Raw genomic sequence first — 19,638 nt, 5'->3', positions numbered from 1 at the left:
TCACTGTCTAGAGCTTGACTTGCAGAATTCAGCAAGAGCATTCGCATTGCTGTTGCCAGTGAGTAACCACCACTAACATTTAAACTGTTCCTTCACTTTCATCTGGTCATACTGAACTGCCTGGCACTTTTCAAGTTCTGTTGCATACTGACGATAACAATCTGGCTGCTAATCCTTCACTAGAAAGGGTTTTGAAACATCCCTCTCTTGGAAGACCTCACATTTTAGAAAAAAAATAATTGGCTTTTGCCTGTATTCAAGTAATGAGCTTTCTTATGCCGGTTTGTTGACAAGATGTACCAAAACAGAGCCGTTTGCCCCAGCATCTATACATTGCTATTGTCTCCGTCATACAAAGCAAACATGAGAGTACAGGTCACCTCTCATTGCCAGGCTCTGGAGGTCTAGTACAAAGTAGCCTGTAAAGATTCAGATTCTTGAACCCACTCAGTCTAAAACATTCCCCTTTATCTTCTTAGTTCTCTCCTGAAGCTCTGCATGTAGCAGACACATTCTCCTGTCAACATCACACCTTGCCATTCTGTGAGCAAGACTGCTGCTGGGACACCTACTGCTGCTTTCTGCTATACCTGCTTCTCTTGCCTCTCGTCAGTAGCTCTATACAAACTGCTACTAGCAGCAGCGCGTCATTGCTCTGTGCAGGGTCCATGCCACCACACCTGCTGGCTTCCTGGAACTAGGTGGATTGTGGGAGTTTCCAGGTTTTAGATCTTTGCAGTCTCCGATCCCCACCTGGCGGGGAGCAGAGTTCTCCCACAATGCCTAGGGAGAGTGGTGCAGTTTGTAGTGATGCTGTGAACCCTGGGACACACTCCCAGAAGCCTTAGCGTAACACAAGTGGATTCAGTGCTAGTGCAGACACAGGGAGTCACAGCCCGCCACAGCACACACTTGTTGGCTTGTGGCATGGTCACGCCGTGGCATGTTAGCCTGACGCAGGAGACGTTCGCTGAGATAGGGTCAATCAAGGCAGCTCTGTACAGTAGATACACTTCCACAGAAGAAACCAGTGGTGGGGTGAATTTGTTGGGACAGCTGGAAGAAAAAACATTCTAAGCTGGTCTAAGTGGATGGTTGCTTCACCCCTCAGAGCAGACAATACTGAGGCAAATCTGCTTTAAATGTGTAAGGACAGAAGGCCTCCGCTCCGAGTGATGTTCATGGAGAGTGTGCTCAGTAGGGGTTAGAATCCAGTGCTACTGGTAATGTATTTTCTGCAGCATCTGAAACTCTCTGTCTCTTTCCTCTACTGCTCTTACCTGGACCCCTGTTTCTGGAATGCCAGTAGAGTACAATCTTCCCACTCCTGCTGCTCCAGTCTCCTCCTCTGGGCTGGTCAGAGACCTTCCTAAACAAAGAGGACAAAGGAACCCTTCAGGAAGTGGATCTGCTGGGTAAACGTGTCCTGTTGGCAATTGCCTGCTTTGTGTGGAAGTACTTGCTGATCGTTGTAGCAGAGCAAAATCCATCAAATTCAGACAGCGATTTAGAAACAAGCCTGGACCGTGGAGGTGGCTGCACCAGGAGCTGGCTTCCTCCTCCATGTGTATGTGTTTAAAATTTGCTGATCTCACTGTAGTGATGCAAATCTTCTCCTTCCCTAGAATCCAGGAGCAAAGCAATGAAAGCAGCAATTGGAGCAGGTGTCGGAATAGGTAAGGGGCTGATTCAAAGCACTTAGTTCATGCAGAGTTTTGTGGCACAGCTTCTCCCCTGCTGAGTGGTGGCAAAGAGACTCCAGATGAGTGAACATGCTGGCCTGTTGGGAGCAGGGACACCTCATTGGCTGCTTGACTCTTGGCAGCAGCTCCAGCGGAAGAGTGGGGTCACTGGCCTGGTGAGGAGAAATCTGCATTTGAACTCGTGTGTGTGCCCATAGGGGCTGAGCCTATTCTGCAGAACTGGACGGCCCTCCAGGCATGGGGTGTCCTAGCCATGGTTGTTCCAGTGATCTGCCTTGCCTGGGATGACTCGCCCTGTAGCCCTTCCTGGGAGCCTAGGTCAGGACACGCAGCTCTGTGGGAGCTGGTTCATGGATGTTCTGGCTGGAGCCGGTCTAAGGGCTTGGCTACACGTACAACGGTGCTGCTGTAGCGCTTTAGTGAAGGTGCTACTACACCGACAGGAGAGCGTCTCCCATCGCTGTAGTTCATCCAGCTCCACGAGAGGCAGGAGCTGTGTGGGCGGGAGAAGCTCCCCTCTTGACATAGTGCTGTCTACAGAGCTGGCGTTAGGGGGTAGCAAGCAGGGCAGTTGCCTGGGGCCCCGCGCCACAGGGGGGCCAGCAAAGCTAAGTGACATGATCGGGTTTTGGCTTCAGCCCCACATGGCAGAACTCGGGCTTCGGCTCCTTAGCTTCTGCCCGGGGCCCTGGCAAGTCTAATGCAGCCCTGGCTGTCTACACTGGGGGGTTAGGTCAGTAGAAGTATGTTGCTCAGGGTGTGAATTTTTCACACCCCAGGTGATGTGGTTACACCCATTGTCAGGATGTAGCGCAGACCTGGCCTAACCGCGATGCTTTGCTTAACCCGGCAGTGTCTCTAATGCAGGAGCTGTGGTCATTGGAGCCCCAGTAGCAATCTGGGCAGCAGGCTTTACTGGAGCAGGCATTGCAGCTGGGTCGATAGCTGCCAAGATGATGTCAGCAGCTGCCATAGCCAATGGAGGAGGGGTGGCCGCTGGGAGTCTTGTGGCAACACTGCAATCAGCGGGTAAGCCTACGGGGCATCAGGAGGTGAAGCCTCATTCAGACCCGGGTCTGGTGCTCTCCTGCCACTTCCATGCAAGCTCTGATTTTCCTTTAGAAGGAAGAGCAAAGTCTCTAAATTGTTAGACTAAATGTGTTGCTCACCGACCTTGCTAACGTGTGACCTGCAGGGGCAGTGCTGCATGTACTCAACGATATGCTGCTGATGGTGATGGTCTGGGTAGCCTGGGCCTGACCTCATCGAAATAAGTAGCATTGATCACATTGGGTATTCAGTATTTTACCAAATAAAACTTTATAACTTCTGCTAAACTGTCAGGCCAGGCCCCGGTGCTCCATGCCTTCCAGCATTTGCATCTAAAGGTGAAAGTCCTGATTACCATGGGGGTGGGATGGGAGGGAGGTGCTTTCTTGAATCCACAGCTCAAGCCATCAGAAATGAAGGCAAGGATGCTGTTCATATCCCACTTGCACTGGGGTGCATGCTCAGCGCATTGCAGGAACAGGAACTAACCCATATGTTTGGGTTTAGATGCTCAAAGGATTTATTTCCTCTAGGAAGGAGTCATAAGGGGGAGAGGTGAGAGCTGGTACAACTTCAGACCTAAAACCCTGGCAGGTTCATAATAAATACAGTACTGGGTTCACTGTACCTCTGATCAGGGACTCATCCAATAATGGATGATGCAAGTGAACCAAGGCTGAGGTGCACAGATCAACAGGTGATCAACCCACAAGTGTCTTGCAGCTCTTGGTGAGAAAGAAGACTGCACCCAGCGGCCTTAAAATAGCAGAGTCCATTATGTCAGTGCCGAAAACATTAAGGGTTAATTCTCAGATTTCACTGGCAGGCTATCCCTTATCAGCAGAGGCCAGTGGCAGGGGTTAGTTGGTGGCTCTGGGCTAAATTCTATTCTCAGTCATGCTGGTGCAAATCCAGAGGGACTCTGCTGATCTCTGGATTTACACTACTAAGAGCAGATTTCCCTCCTCTAGGAGAGTCAAGGGACTGTAGTGATACTGACTAGCCATTCCTCTGATTCTTTGCAGGTGCTGTAGGACTCTCGCTAGGTGCTAAAGTTGGGCTGAGCACTGCACTGGGATCTGTTGGTGCAGCTGTTGGTTCCTGGTTCTCTAAGGATAACTGAAAGCTATGCAAGCCCTGCCGGCATCAGAAGTAAACACTGACCAGTCCTGAAAACCCTTAAGCTGCAAAGCAGGACCAAAGCATCAAGCTATGTGATATGGGGTGGCAATTACTTCCTTGTTGCCTGGGAAAAGCTACTGCAAACGTGTCGCTTGTTCTGCCTTCTCTTTAACAGGTGTTGAGCTGCTCTGATTATGGTGGTGGGGGGTGTGTGTGAAAACAATAAAGCTGGTTTTAAATGGACAAACTTATTAGTTTGACATTGATGTGGGGAGAGTCAAAGCCCTAGGGAGCGTCAGAGGTTCTTATAAGCATCTCCCTTGGAGTGGCTTTGGAGTGAATTCTGTGTCCAATCCTACCTGGGTAGCGGGTTGTTGTATCAGCTGATCCTCCCTGTATCTTTTCCCTCAAGCACACGTAGGGTGACCAGACAGCAAGTGTGAAAAATCGGGACAGGAGTGAGGGGGTAATAGGAGCCTATATAAGGAAAAGCCCCAAATCTTGGGACTGTCCCTATAAAATCAGAACATCTGGTCACCCTAAGCGCACACACGCCTGTCCCCTGGGGGGTTTTTGAGACACAAAATGCTGAATAGAAAAATCTCACCTCAGATGCACTGTCTGCTCCCGAGTGTGGATGCTGCCAATCCCATCCGCCCAGGCTAAGTGAGAACACACCCTCTAGCTAGCCCTACACCTCGCTCTCAGCCAGGCCTTCAGTCGCCCTCCTGGGTTTCTATCAGTTTTACTCTCTTGCTGCAATTGAGCCAGCGATTTAACCCTCCTTCTGAAATGCTGATAACTCTGTTCTTGTCAGTAGCCTGCCAAGATCAAATCAGTCTGAGTGCCTGAAAACTGCTCCCAGCCCCTGTTAGACTGGCTGAGCCGGAAGTCTCCAGCTTCTTGAGCATTGGCATGAGAGATGAGAAGCACTAGCCCTGATTCGCAGGTAGAAGTTAGTTCTGTGATGTAAACCGCCTTTGTCAGACGTGTTCATCGTGGCTGATGTGAGAAACCTTCCTCTGAAGCACAAACTGTTGCCTAGCTCATGCAGCCGTCCAACGTGGCAATAGCAACGTTATAGTTGCAGTTAGTTGTGGCTGCAGACTGAACTATGTGGAAGTGGCTCCTTGCACCCGGGGACCTAGTGTGAATATTCAGCCACTGCAGCTTGCTTCATTTTCGCTTTATTCCCACTAGTCCAACAGCCCCACGCCGCAATGGGAGAAGGAGCTAGATTCCATCTCCACCTTGTGCATCGTCCACAGACTTGCTTACTGCGGTCCAACCAGTTGCCTCTAGGAAACCCGTTGAAGATGGATGGGCTGCATAGGTGTCACTGGGGGCAGCACGCCACCTGTGGCAGCAGTTGCTGGTGAGGATGCAGAAGGAATCCCAGCCGAAGCAAGTGAGGTGCAATTGCTCCAGGGCTGGTGGGTGTGGAAGAAGCGCCAGGCTCAGCCTCTCGATGCTAGTGCCAGGCCTTCAGTTGGCTTTACTGCCCACTATCCAGTGAGGTTTAGCTTCAGTTCAGATCCCAATGGACAGTTCCCTGCATCCTGCAACCTCATTTAACTGGCTCCTATCCCTACCCTTTGGGGGTAGCTGGAGCAGAGAAACAAAGGACTGAACAGACCTCGGACTGCGCTTCCCTCTCCCTCCAGCCCAGGCATGTTGGCAGAGGGTCTGCTGTGTGAGGACAGCTTCCAAGCCAGGGCTGCCAAGCCACTAACCTGCCTTTTTACAAAAGGCCCCTTCTCCTGTCAGGGGAAGAGAAAAGGGGCTGGGGCGGGCGACTGTTCAGGGAGACTCAGGAAAGTTTCCGTTTTAATTCTGCTCCGTTTCTCTTGAGGATCACCACGAGGCCGGGAGGAGTCACGCCAACAGCCCACAGAATAATCTTTTAAAAAGTGTTTTGGGCCCTTGGTCATCCACCAGGAAGCAGCAAAAATAAATAAAGTGGCAGAACCCGAGTGGCATGTTTGCTCTGCGCCTCCTCTGGATAACCTTTGTCAGGCAGGCAGACCCAGGAGCAGGACTGGAAACTTTTCAACAAATTATTTTTCATTTTGCACACGGACTGTACCATCTGGCTCTGAATCGCAGGGGCTAGGATTTGGAGGGGGGACAGGGTGGGGGGAGTTGAGCACACTTTGCTCACAAGTGAATCCTCCCTAATCCTGTGTTTAACGGGGAGCGAGGGGACCCTGGCATTGTCCCTGCCTTTGGGGTGGGCTGCTTGTCCTGCGCTCTAGACACTCACCCAAAAGCTGGTTCACTGTAGATAGCTGGGTCCAGCGCTCCCTATATATAGCGACGTCCCTCGGAGGGGGCACCAAGCTTCTGCCCCAAGGCTGACGGTAAGTTGCTGCTCTATTGATAAGAGAATTTTACCCTGCAATGGTGGGAAGCAGCATTTGCTAAAAGCAAACACATCGAACAGGCAGCTCCAGCAATTGTACTTTTCCCCCATAACATAAGTAACATTTTTAACTTTGCCTGGGCTTCAGGTACCTTCTAATTAGGATTGGAAGGGTTAGATTTGTATTGATAAATGTGGATTGCCTCATACGCCCCCCCCCCCACAAAAATATTTCCAATAACTGAAGTTTGGGGATAGGCAAAGTAAGACAAATGCTGCTGGAGCACTTAGAGTTTGAATGAAGGATATTTATTGACTTTGGATATTTTGATATGTGATGCTGACAATTCATCGTAGTGGTTAGAAGGCTTCTGCCATTAAATAATTATTTCCCCCCCCCAGCCCTACCCCAGTTGTCTGCCCATCCCCAATAATTTCCTGTGATGGTGAAAATTTAAATCTATAAAAAAGCTTAAAACCCACAATTTTGCACAACTGTGACGATTTAAATAGATACATTTTTTAAAACCCACTATTATTTGTTAATTTATTTTAAAAACATTAATTCTGCCAACCTTATCTCTGGGAGGCTTTCCCTGGAGCAGACAATATTCACAACAGATGTGGAAAGAAGGCTTCCAACAAAGTAACTTCCCCGTTAGTAAGATCCTTTTCAATCTGATTTCCTTCCCGTGTTTAGCCGCACGTCTAATTAAGAAACCTCGTACAGTAGAACCTCAGAGTTACGAGCTGACTAGTCAACCGCACGCTTCGTTCGGAACCAGAGTAGGCATTCGGGCAGCAGCAGAGACAAACAAACGCCAGTACAGTGCAGTGCTGTTACATGTAAACTACTAACAAAAAGGGAACGTTTAAAAAAAAAAAAAAAGATTTGACAAGATAAGGAAGCTGTTTCTGTGCTTGTTTCATTTAAATTAAGATGGTTAAAAGCAGCAATTTTCTTCTGCATAGTGAAGTTTCAAAGCTGAATTAAGTCAATGTTCAGTTGTAAACTTTGGAAAGACCAAGCAGAACGTTTTGTTTAGAGCTAGGAACATTTCCGCGTTACACACGACGCCCATTCCCAGGGGGTTCGGAACTCTGAGGTTCTACTGTATTTTTTAAATCCAAGTTTGCTTTTACTTTCGTTTCTCCCAGCTTGGGCTGGGAAATTGAAACCTAGAGATCCTCTTTCACCTGCCTGTCATCAGTGATTATGCAAACTTCTCTAATGCGCTTGGATTGTGAGGTTTGGTTTGGTTTGGGTTTTTTTTGCGGGGGTGGGGGTGGAAGGGAAGGGTTGTCTTTGATTTTGAGCCACATTTCACGTGAGTACTCCTTGAAGAGCCTCCCAAGTCTAACTTCTGTGCAGAGAGCTTGAAAATTCTTAGTGGACGCATTTGAGTTGGTCTCAGACAATCTGCTGGGACTGGGTGGGGTCAGTGAACAACACTGGTTTAAAAAATATTCTGGAAGGGTTCAAGGCAGGAGGATCTGGAAGCTGTTTCCTTTCAGGCTCTCGCTAATGCACAGTGGAGGGAGAGCACGGATGCAGGAGGCTAGTACAGTGAAATGTCAAGGCAGTTAGGGCAGGGGTGAGCAAACTATGGCCCACGGGCTGAATCTGGCCCACCAGCTGCTTTAAGCTGGCCCTCAAACTCCCACTGGGGAGCGGGATCTGGAGCTTGCTCTGTTCCAGCACTCGAGTCAGGGAGCAGGGTTGGGGCCCCTCCACGCGGCTCCCAGAAGCCGCGGCATGGCCCCCCTCTAGCTCCTACACGCTCCAATGGCCCCACTCCAGTGCTCCAATGGGAGCTGCAGGGGCGGTGCCTGTGGACGGGGCAATGCGCAGAGCCACCTGGCTACGCCTCCACATAGGAGCTAGAGAAGGGACCTGCCGCTGCTTCCGGGAGCTGCTTGAGGTGTAAGCGCCACCCAGAGCCTGCACCCCTGAGCCTCTCCCCACGCCCCAACCCCTTGCCCCAGCCCTGACCCCCCTCCTGCCCTCCGAACCCCTCGATCCCAGCCCAAAGCACCCTTCTGCACCCCAAACTCCTCATCCCCAGCCCTACCCCAGAGCCCATACCCCCAAATGGAGCCTGCATCCGTTCCCACACCCCAAAGCCCTGCCCTGATCCCCCACCTGCCCTCTGAACCCCTTGATCCCAGCCCAAAGCACCTTCCTGCAGCCCTACCCCAGAGCCCGCACCCCCAGCCAGAGGGGAAATGTTCAGCAAGAATTTAAATTACAATCTGCCCAAGAATGAGAGGGGTGAGAGACAACCCCCTTAGCATGGCGATGCGAGGTCTTGCATGGGCGGGGACAGTCTGGGCAGAGAGCGAGGCTGGATGTGTGCTAGCACGGAGCGATGCATCCCCCACGTGCAATCGGAGGGGTGCTGAGCACTCACTGGAGCCGAGCCGGAGGGGAGGTGGCTAGGAGGGCGATGAGGTTTGGCGAGACATCTTGCAGATCAGCTGTGAGAATGAGTTACCCCTGGACACTAGCTCAGGCAGCACGTGGGTGAGGAGCTGAGGGCTAGTTCGTGACACTGGGGCATGTACAAACACCAGTAATTACACGTGTGCTGCTTGTGCAGCCAGTGGTGTAGCCCCACACCCGTGGCACCGGCCCCCAGGGGCTGTATTTGGGAGGATGCTCGGATCTGGACTAACTGCATTTCCCACTTTCTGTCCAAGGCTAACGATACCCAGGTGACAGACTCAGAGCCACACGCAGCAAACATGCTTGGTAAGAGCCTTTTATTTACCTGCGCCTTGAACAAGAATTGCCCCCCGACAAAGTCACCATGCCGTGCTGGCAGCCAGCCACCCCTCAAAACCCAGAACAGGGGGAGGCCCTGGACACTTCCTGTGCAGCCCCAGCGCTGCCTTCCTGCAGCGGGGCGTGCGGGGGGAGGGGGCTGCCTGTGGCCGTGAAGAGAACAATTCAGAACGAGCCTCTCTGGCTGGGTTCCTTCTACCTGGCGCTGGCAGTACTGAGGCGAATCTGCTTTGGACTCCACCGCCATAGAGCAAACAGCCTCCTGGGTGGGGCCAGGATGGGGGGGAGACTTCAGAGCTACTTTGGGTTTTTCTTTTTTAAATGTTCCTTTTGCAACAGACTGGAGCATCCCCAAATCCCTTCCCTCTTGCTCTGCTATTCTGACCCTCGCTGAGGCTCTTCATGGCGTCCCTGGCCTCGGCTGCAGCCTCCTGGCCAGTGAGATGCTGCTTTACAGAGACAGGGAACCCACCGGGTAATTCCCCAGGCTGAGTGAGCGTCACTCTCCTTAGCAAACACGTCCCATTGGAAACAGGCACCGCAGCTGCTTTAGATGCAGAGGTTCGAAAAAAAAAAATCCTGGGGCTCACTAAGGGCACGACCTCCCCAGCTTTGCATGGTTCCGTGGTTATAGCATGTGAATGTCTTTGCGGGGTCACTAACGTCAGATTCTCATTCCCCAGACACTCTTACTACTCTGGCTGGAGCAGGCGTTGCAGCAGGTAAGGGGCTAACCCATGGCACCGATTAGTTGACACTTGACATCTGTACTTATCAAAGACTTATTGAAGGGGGCTGGACTAGGTACCTCCTGAGGTCCCTTCCAACCCTGAGATTCTCCGATTCTATTCGGCCAGGGACTCTCCTGGCTCACCAGCTGCCCCTGCAGTGCAGGGGTCCCTCTTAGTGCGAATGAACCTCAGGAGAGCCAGGTATCCTGTGGGGAGCCAGACCTCTGCCCCTGTCTGCTTGACTTCTTCCCCAGCCCACATGAGGCTGCAGGGTCGCCGTGGGGCAGGGAAAGGGGCTGGAGACAAGCCCTTTGAAATCCTGCAAGCCCACAGCTCACTTTGCTGGTGTGAAAACGGGGAGCCTGTACCCACTGGGCTATACTGGGCCTAGGCCTTCCTTGGACTGTACGTGCCCTCGGTGAGAGCTCCATCCCCAGCCATTGCCCTGGCGCTGTCCTTCCACGGGGCGACCGGCCCCAGAGGAATGCGGCATGGTCCTGTAGCATCAATGCACTCCGCTGAGCAGAGCTAGGAAGGCAAGATGCTGCTTCTGAGCTCCACTTGTGCACCCTGCTCGGGCTTGCTTTGCAGATTAGCGAAAAGTTCAGTTCAGGGAGTGGTTCTCAGATGGCTCTGACCCTGTCGCCCTTCCTGGTTACTAACCACACGATCCATTAGACCACCCAGGAGAGGAGCTGGGCGGGTGGACGGATGCAGGTCCATGGCTCTGCTGCTGAAGCAATTGCTGTAGGAGCCTGGACTGTGCTTAACCTCGCTGTGTCATGAATGCAGGTGTGGCATTCGTTGGCATCCCGGTAGTAGTCGGGGTAGCCGGCTTTACTGGAGCAGGCATTGCAGCTGGGACACTTGCTGCCAACATGATGTCAGCAGCGGCCGTAGCCAATGGAGGAGGGGTAGCCGCTGGCAGTGTTGTGGCAGTGCTGCAGTCCATTGGTAAGTACCAGGGAGCTCCCCTTTCATTGAAATGCATGTGTCTCTGGTAGTGCTCTCCTGCCTTATGAACAACCCTGCATGGAGAGAGTCCGTCATTTCTGTGGTGCTTCTGATTTCTCTTGCGTGTAATGAGGAATAAGCCCTGACTGGCCAAACCTGCTCCTCACAGATCCTGCTAATAAACTGCTAAGCACTTAGATGCAACGTGCTCTAGCTCAGGAGTAGGCAACCTATGGCACGGGTGCCGAAGGCGGCACGCAAGCTGATTTTCAGTGGCACTCACACTGCCCGGGTCCTGGCCACCAGTCTGGGGGCTCTGCATTTTAATTTAATTTTAAATGAAGCTTTTTTAACATTTTAAAAACCTTATTTACTTTACATACAACAACAGTTTAGTTCTATATTATAGACTTATAGAAGGAGACCTTCTAAAAACGTTACAATTATTACTGGCACGCGGAACCTTAAATGAGAGTGAATAAGTGAAGACTCGGCACAGAACTTCTGCAAGGTTGCCGACCCCTGCTCTAGCTTCTCTGTTCACTATCCCTCTGGCTAGGTGCTCAGTCCGTACCATGGCTCCCTTCCATTGTTGTAGAGGAACAGATGGGATCTTCAGAAGCACTCAGGGTTCACCCACCTCACTCTGTTCTCACTGGGGATGTGCCCATTGACTTTAAGGGGAATAGAGTTAGTGCCCAGTTTGAAAATCCCACTCCTGTTCAAGGCTGCACCATCAAGGCAGGTCAGCAAAGTACAGAACTGGCCTCTGGGCTCCTGGTAAAAGGGACTCTACCAAGCAACAGTGTAACCTATTGCATCCATACAGAAAGCACAAAGAGTCATGACTTCTGTAGTGCCAGGCCATGGGGAGGGGATACCTGGCCTGCTAGTATAATGTCCTGATACTGACTAGCTGATTCTCTGTTTCCTCTCAGGTGCCGCAGGCCTCCCTGCAGCTGCCAACGCTGCGATAGTAGGTGCTGGGGCGGCAGTCGGTGCCTTACTCTGAAAGCTACAACTGCTCTTTTACCCTCTGGGAGACACGCTGATTCGTCTGCTGCAGTTTCTCAATTGGAATCAGGCTAATGCAACAAGTAGCAAGTTAGAGAAATGGCTTTGTAGTTGAATGCAAAAGCAAGTGGCCTGTAGAAACAGTTCCCACACATCTGTTGCTTGTTCTAACTTCTCAACAACAGACGTCGAGTTCTGTTGGGATTCTGGCTGAATTATTGCTGTAGGCTGAAATGTGACAAATCAATAAACTTTTGCAAATTTAAATGCCCCGTGTTGTTATGGTTGATTGTGTGTCAGTGAAAAATAGCTCACCGAATGTGCGCACACACCTTCACGCCAGTGTATTGCCAGAACCAAAGCAAAGTGTTGTCGAAGTGAAAAAAGAGCTAGAATCTCTTGGCCTCTGCCAGAGGTAGATCCATCCAGTATCCTCCTCTGAGCCAGCTTTGCAATAAGCCTGGGGTTTAATCTTGTGGCCACGCAACGTGGCTCCGGCTAGCCATTCCTCGCTCAGTGGCGGGTTACTCGGTAGCCTGCTGCCACCTCTGCTGACTGTCCTTACTGTTTCTTGATGACTCAGCTCCAAAACACTCAATAAAGCTCTAACAAAAGCAACCCCTGCTACTAGGGCCCTCGTGGCGTGGATTGCTGCAGCCGGGCCTCCAGGCTCCCCGTCCAGGGGCGGCTCTAGCACCCAGCGGCAGCACCCACCCAGCGGCGCGCTGGGGGGGGCGTTTTTTTTGGCGTGGTGCTCCGCGCGCGCGCGCCGCAGGCGGTCCACGGAGCCCCGCCCGGAGACCTGCGCCCTGCCCGCGGCGGCGGTCCCGTCGGCGCGGCTCCGCTTGAGCTCCCGGTGCTGCGCTCGCGCGGGGCCGCTCGTCCGCTCCGGGTCCGGACGGCCACATGGCGCCCCGGCACAAGCCGAGCCCCAGCTCCCCCGGAGCCCTCCCAGGATGCCCCAGGACCCCGGAAGAAGGACCCGCCGCGGGAGCGGGCCGGCGGCGGCGCGGCGCTGGCGCTGCCAGCTGTAGCCCCCTTTGTGCCAGTCCCGTCACTGTGACAGTCTCAAATGAGGATGAAACCGTTCTCTGTCTAGCCCAGGCATTAGACTTACGTGGCTATTCGAATCAAACAGAAAACAGAGGTTTGGGCCTTGTCACTCCCCCCTTTCAGCCTCTTGGGATGTCGCCATTTCACTAGTTCACCTTGACCACGGCATCGTCTAGGCTAATGTAACCAGCAAAAAAAACAACCCAACCAAGCAGAATTTTAACCCACAGAGGTGCCCTCTATCCTCTCTACAGCAGCACAGAAGAGGGTGGAACCCCAGGGGGTCGGTTGTTATATCGACAGACTGGTTCTTGGGCAAGGAGGTGGGTGGGTGGGACTCTGCCCAGCTAGGATGTGGCAAGGATGGGGTTTACTGCCTTGGCATAGAAGGACTGTACCATCTGGGTCTGGATCACAAGGGGAGGCACTCCAAGGGGTTTTCTCTGTTTGTGCCCTAAGCATGTTAACATGCAGATGCTCCAGAGTCTGTGTCCAGCGGCAGGGAGGCTAAAGGGGAGCAGGGCGTGGGCTCTTGCCATCCCTGCTATTGGTGGGGGAGGCTTCGTCCTCTCTGCACACACACCCATGTAGTAGCAGACGCCTGGAAACTGGGCTCCTGATCTAGCTGCATTGCACAGCAATCAATTCATTCTGCTCACCAGACGCCGGAGGTAAGTTGCTGCTGCTCTGAGGGCAAGAGACCCTTCATTGTAAGGGCACTGCCCAGGGCTAGGGAATTTGCATGCAGTGGGTGATGAGTCAAGGAGAAGTGAGGGGCTGTCTATAAATTACATAAAGCATTGCGGGGTTGTGAGGGGGGGCTTAATTTTGCTTGTCTGTTTCAGTGTTACAAGGGGTGGATGGGTCAGTGGGTCTTGGCAAAAATCACCAAACTATGTTATGTCATTTATACACAGTCCCTGAAAGACAAATTGCCGGGGAAGTGACTGATGCCTTTAAATGAAATCCTACTTTAAAGGCCCAGCCAGCGTTCCTGATTCATGTTACTAATCAGGCTTTGGGAGAAAGATTCTTTCAGGGTGAAGAAAGTCCAACTTGGGCTGGAAAATAGAAACCTAAGAAATCAGTTTCGTTTCCGATGTTGTTTGGCACACAGCTGTAAGCGGGCCTGCTGTTTGGGCCAATCAGTGTCGGGAACACGGTCCTGTTAGCGCTTGCGTAGCTACAGCTGAGAGCAGGGCACATCCTTCTTCAAAGCTTCTGCATCTCTGTCTTCTACCAGCTCTTAGGGGAGACGAGGCGGGCGAGGTAATAGCTTTTACTGCACCAACTGTTGGTGTGAGAGCTGAGCTTTCAAGCTACCCAGGCTCTTCGTCGGGTCTGGGACCGGGACGCCGAGTGTCACAGCTACCGGCAAGGTGGCACAGATTGTTTAGAATACGGAGTTGACACCTAGTTGAAGGGACCAGTCCCGGTGACGTGGCCATTTAACACCCCTGCAGTCGTGGGACAAAGGGGGTGGGTGGGTTACAGATTGTTGTCATAAGCCAGAAATCCAGTGTCCTTATTAAGCCCAGGATTTTTTAGTGTCTAACAAAATTTAAGCTTCCAGGCTTGTCTTCTGAGGGTGCTGGTTTCCTTTGAGGACAAGGCCTGAGAGATCACAACAGAGTGAGCCTCTGGTCAGAAGTGTTCGCCCCCCGGGTGACAGCGTGTTTTGTCTTTTATCATTTTCATGCGTGAGTCCAGCTGAGAGCGCAGCGATTGTCTGGCTTCACCCACATAGGGACCGGCAGGGCTTTTACCCCCAGCTGGCTCATTATATGGTTTTTAGAAGCCTCATCCCAGTTTACACGGCAGCTGCTATAGAAGGGGAGGAATTCACACATGCCAAGGGGGGGACGGAGGGAGGCGGGCAAAGATGACTCTTTGCTGAGGTGGTGACAGTCCAGGCAGGGGAAGGGAAGAGCAGACAGAGGGGCTGGGACGTGGTTGTTACCCCAGAATTTTTTGATGTGTGTGCTGCTCCCCAACAGATCTGTGCTCCCCACACATGCACTGGGCATGACTCCTTGCAGCTAGGCGTTCAGTTGTCCGTGAGAAGGTCCCACACACTCCATGTGGGGACCAGGTATGCAGGAGGAAGATGGGGTGCAGGTGGGTTACTCCAGCTATTAGCTTAGGCTCCGCAAAGGAAGGGGCCTGTGCTGATGCTCTCTTGTGTTAGTGGCTTTGGGACACCTCCCCAGAGCCGTACTGGGCGTTTGCTAGCAGGGAGCGGCCCTGTGCTGATGCAGACATAACCCCAGGCCTCTGGCACCGGCCCCGAGGCACAGGGAGTGGGTGGAGTCTCAGAACTGATCTAAGTGTATTTCTGGCTTTTTGCTCAGGGCTGACGAAGTGGAGCCGCTATCCCAGTGATCAGGGCGTGTGGGTCAGAGTCTCAGTCATGGTTGGTAAGGTCCTTCTCTTGCACTAACTGAGCTTTGACCAGGAACGGCCTCCGTCACAGGCACCACTAATGCGTCCGTGTATTGTATCGGGGGCAGCCGTGTTAGTCTGTAGCCACAAAAACAACAAGGAGGCTGGTGGCACCTTAAAGACTAACCTCACGTCTTCCCCAAATAAATCCATTAGTCTTTAAGGTGCCACCAGACTCCTTGGTTTTGTATCCATGTATTGAGCAGGCAGCCAGTAACCCCGCAAGCCCAGAACAAGGGTTCTTGCACTGTCCTCTCACGCATCTGGCTCCCGCCCCTGTAAGAGACATGATTCTGGATGGAGATGGACCTCGGGTCTGATCCAGTTTGTCAATTCCTATGTACATGGGCAGGCCCAGGAAACCTGCTCTTCTAATGCAGCCCAGTGGTCTGTTCATACAGCGCGGCTTGCGTGAGGATCTATTTGCCACTGAACTTAGGCAGAGAAAGGCTTCCTGTGACAAGCATTAGCCTGGAAAGACCGGGAGGGGGCCAGATTCTGGCGAGGTACAGCAGTGTAAATCAGGAGTCCTTCCACTGATCTCACTGCTCCCTTGGTTCTCCTTTTAAATATCCCTTTTGGAGCATCTGAAACTTTATTGCCCTTTTCACTGCTGCGCCTACACGGCACTGAGGATCCCAGAAGCCACCTTCCCAGCTTTGCCGGCCCCACCGGGAGCTAGGCTGACCAGATGTCCTGATTTTATAGGGACAGTCCAGATTTTGGGGCCTTTGTCTTACATAGGTACCTATTACCCCGCACCCCCATCCCGATTTTTCATACTTGCTGTCTGGTCACCCTACCAGGAGCCCTGGGGCTGGTCAGTGCTCTTAAATCAAGAGAATGGAAGAGCCTTTCAGAGAGAGGACCACTGAGTACATGGCTCATTATCAAGTAGAAAGGCTCAAAGACGATGGCAAAGTGGAATCCAGCATGTTTAGAGGCAGAGAACTTTCAAACAAAATCCAGGTCCCTCATGCTAAGCAGCGGCACAGGCCTCTCCCCCTTTCTATTCTTACCTGCTGATCGTCTGCTAAAGTCTTTGATAGCTCACTACTATAAACATTTCTTTTCCTAGGATTTATCCCCATTGCTGTTGGAGCAACTGTCGGATTAGGTAAGTTGCAATATCAGGAGAGTGGGTCAATATTGCAAAACACTTGAGATTGTAACAGATTTATTTTGCCTCGGGTTTACTTGGCTCATCTGCTCTCCCGAAGCACAGGGGTCTCGCCTGCTGAGGCTATGTTGGCCCTTATGACCTGTGCGGAGCAGAATGCTGCAGCACTTGGCTGGCTGATGCCTGCCCCAAGCCCCGCGAAGCTGCAGGCGCTCACAGGAGAGCAGGGAGAGTGGCTGGAGACAAGTCCTTTGGACTTCTGCTTGCAGCAAGTTTGCTTGAAAATGTACAAGTCCTGTACTGAATTTTGCCACTGCAAAAATGGAGCCCTGGGTGGTGGTTCAGAACATGAGCAACTGAAGCAGCGAGGGAGTCGGTCTGGGGGTGGCTCTGGGGACCGAAGCTGGAGATGCGGGGCTCTGAGATCACATTTTGTGATTAACATCACAGCACTTTTTGTCATGCAGGCGTTGCCACCGTTGCTGTCCCAGCAGCACTCGGGGCAGTCGGCTTTACTGGAGCCGGCATTGCAGCTGGGACACTTGCTGCCAAGATGATGTCAGCAGCGGCCGTAGCCAATGGAGGAGGGGTAGCCGCTGGAAGTACTGTGGCAGTGCTGCAATCTGTGGGTAAGTCTTGCAGGCATTAGGAGCTGAGCTTCATTCGTACACATCAGCCTCTGATTTTATGACTGGCAAACAATTCTGCAGTGAAAGATGATCTTAGTATTTCCACATTTGCTCTCACTTCTCTTGCACGTAAAGAAGAACTGGCCCTCCTCTGTTTGGCAAATGAGCTCTGCTCCTCCCGGCGCATATGGCCCTCCAAATTATACTGTTATCGGTGGTCTCACTGGGGGGACCTGGGCTCACTGCCTAACTAGCGCTGGCCTTATCCTGCACTCACCTAGGATCCTGTTCACGATCTTCTTACAAAGTGTAAACCCTCCGATGTAGGACCTCTAGCTGCAAATGCTGTCAGGCAAGAGGTGGAATTCCACATTGCCGGGGGGGATGCTTCCCCGAGCTCACAACTCTAGCCAGCCATGAGAAATTAAGCCAGGCCAGGGACGCTAGCCACATCCCAACACCGAACCGGGTGCACGTGCAATTCCACTCGGCTGCCACGACAGCGCAGAGGAACACAGACAAGCAGATGCTTGAAAGTGTTTTGGTTTTCTCAGTGTCCAGGAGAAGGGAGTGAGGGGAAGGAGAAGAGATTAGACAGGAGCTGCTGTTACTCATGTAAATCCACAGAAGGCCCTTAAAGGTTATGGCAAAAGGAAGCCAGACCTGATTAACTCCACACTAGCTTTGCACTGGACTCACTCACTATTCTGCATTATACATAAATGACCCAAGCTAGAGGAACGCGGATTCCAATGTGTTCTGTGAAGACAGGTGAACAAAGCATGTAGTCTTTGTGTGTTGTACCCGTGCTGGGTGACGGCAGGCCGATTTAAGAGCATAATCCATTACATCCACGCCAAAAACTAAGGAGGGTTATTTGTTTTGTTGTGCCCCCAGTCAGATTGTGCTGGCAGGAGCTTTGCTGGAAATTGACGCACCAATGGCAGGGGTTAACTGGCCTGCCAGGAGAGCTAATGACCTGGGGTAAAATTTCCTCTGTTTCCTCTCAGGTGCTGCAGGACTTTCTCTTGCTACAAAAGGTGCGGTGACAGCTGTTGGGGGAGCACTTGCATTCTTCTTTCCAAAGTGAACGCCAGGACTGCTCTTCCCTCTTCCTCCTGCAAAAACAGCCGCTGCAACCTGCCTCTTGCTTGTTCTGCCTTCTCAACAAACAGCCCTTACAATCCGTTTGGCTGGTGGCTGAAATGTGAGAAAACAATAAAAGCTTTTTGCTGATTTAAATGCATCCGGTCATTACATAGCTGACAGCTGTTGATTGTGTGGCAGAGTGGAAGTTAACCACTGAGGTTGTACACGCGTGTCTGTCTCACACACACACACACACACACACGCTGAGTATTGTCAAAGTGTGACCCCAGCCCCGCTCATTTCACCTTCCCAGAAGAGGGCGCTGCAGGGCATTTGGGGTTCCCGCTCGTGTCCATTCCTGACTCAGGGGCAGGGGGCCGGAGGGCACGATGCTACTTCTCTTTCCAGTCTCGTGGGCGTCTTTTCTTTTGTTCAGCGCAGTCCACCTATGTGCAAAGCCCCAGAAGGGGAAAGCTCCCACCAGAACTAGCGTCTGCCAATAAGGTCCCTGTGGAGTGGAGATCACAAATGGTCCCCTGCGTCCAGGCCAGTGTGCTGGTGTCTCCAGCTAGCCCAATGGCACAAAACCCATTTCGCATCCTGATTGCTAGGGGCGCTGGAACAATGTGTATCGTGGGGGTGCTGAGAGCCATTGAACCAAACTGTAAACCCTGGATATCATGGAAACCACTTCAAGCTGGGGGGTGCAGCAGCTCCTCCAGCACCCCTAGTTCCAGCACCTGTGCTGCGCGCTAGTCACCTGCCGCCCAGCGGGAACAAAGCTTAATCTGATCATCAATTCTGGTCATCTGCATCTTGTGCTTTCACTGGCTCCCTGACTTTGAAACCCCCCCCCCCTCCGCCCCTTGCTGAAATGCTGATACTCCCACTCTTTGTGTGTAGCTGGATAAGATCAAACAGTCTGAGAGCTTAATGCTCGTGTAAAACAGCTCCCAGTATCTGTTACATGGATTCAAGCCAGTGATGACGCTAAGGAGCCCCTCTGGGGAACCGGAGATCTGATTCAAAGGTAAAAACTAGTTCTATTGTCATATAAAAATATTCTCCACCAGCTGTCTCAGAGAGAGATTAATCTACGCTACCACGGTGACCATTAGCCTCCAACAGAGAAGCTGAGTTTGCTCAGCTCATGCAGCTGGCCCTAGTGTGCCCAGAAAAACGAACGGTCGCTGCAGTTTTTCTTCAAGAGGCCAGTTCAATGGAGAGTGATGGGATGAACCAACCCCACCCTGGGCCAGAAGGGGTTAATGAGAGCCTGGAGGAGCTCAATCAACCCTGCCCTGCTACACCTGGCGTGTGTGCCAAGCCAAGAGGGAGCCATTAAAGGGCTGAACCTGGGGCAGGTGGGGCTGGTTATGAGGGAGAGCAGGTGCTTGGCTCTCACTCAAGGAAGGAAGCTTGGCTACAGCCAGTCTCCCTGAAGGTAGCTAGGCCTGCAACAGGGAGCCCAAGGCAGCTGGGAAGGACAGTGGCAGGGAGTGAGTCTGCCCAGGGTTGCTTGCTGGGTCAGAGAGTTCCCTTCCAGGGGGAGAGAACTCCCCTCCTGCAGAGTCAGCTGGCTGG

General features: G+C 52.2%; 2 protein-coding genes across 4 annotated transcripts in view; both read left to right on the top strand.

Moving 5' to 3' along the window:
• The window catches only part of LOC120389176 (interferon alpha-inducible protein 27-like protein 2B), a 34,477-nt gene extending 22,488 nt beyond the window's left edge, over nucleotides 1-11,989 (top strand). For 2 of the 3 annotated variants that reach the window (XM_039511518.1, XM_039511520.1), the window contains 8 exons: nucleotides 1,626-1,676; nucleotides 2,571-2,732; nucleotides 3,779-4,050; nucleotides 4,696-6,235; nucleotides 8,938-8,989; nucleotides 9,706-9,744; nucleotides 10,546-10,707; nucleotides 11,646-11,989. In XM_039511518.1, coding sequence (XP_039367452.1) covers nucleotides 1,626-1,676; nucleotides 2,571-2,732; nucleotides 3,779-3,876 — 311 coding nt within the window. In that variant the 3' untranslated portion in view covers nucleotides 3,877-4,050; nucleotides 4,696-6,235; nucleotides 8,938-8,989; ... (1 more) ...; nucleotides 10,546-10,707; nucleotides 11,646-11,989. The remainder of the gene's footprint in view (nucleotides 1-1,625; nucleotides 1,677-2,570; nucleotides 2,733-3,778; nucleotides 4,051-4,695; nucleotides 6,236-8,937; nucleotides 8,990-9,705; nucleotides 9,745-10,545; nucleotides 10,708-11,645) is intronic. The other variant, XM_039511519.1, reaches the window with a different exon arrangement.
• Nucleotides 10,536-18,199, top strand: LOC120389389 (interferon alpha-inducible protein 27-like protein 2B). Its single transcript, XM_039511921.1, has 7 exons — nucleotides 10,536-10,707; nucleotides 13,856-14,043; nucleotides 14,772-14,892; nucleotides 15,126-15,191; nucleotides 16,295-16,333; nucleotides 16,804-16,965; nucleotides 17,976-18,199. The coding sequence occupies exons 1-7, from the start codon at nucleotides 10,536-10,538 to the stop codon at nucleotides 18,053-18,055; spliced, it is 828 nt and encodes a 275-aa protein (XP_039367855.1). The 3' UTR covers nucleotides 18,056-18,199.
• The last annotated feature ends 1,439 nt before the right edge of the window (nucleotides 18,200-19,638 follow it).

This window comes from Mauremys reevesii, linkage group 23, assembly GCF_016161935.1.
Source record: "Mauremys reevesii isolate NIE-2019 linkage group 23, ASM1616193v1, whole genome shotgun sequence".
NCBI lineage: Eukaryota > Metazoa > Chordata > Testudines > Geoemydidae > Mauremys > Mauremys reevesii.
Note: the sequence above shows the minus strand (reverse complement) of the source record. Positions and strands in the feature narration are given on the sequence as shown.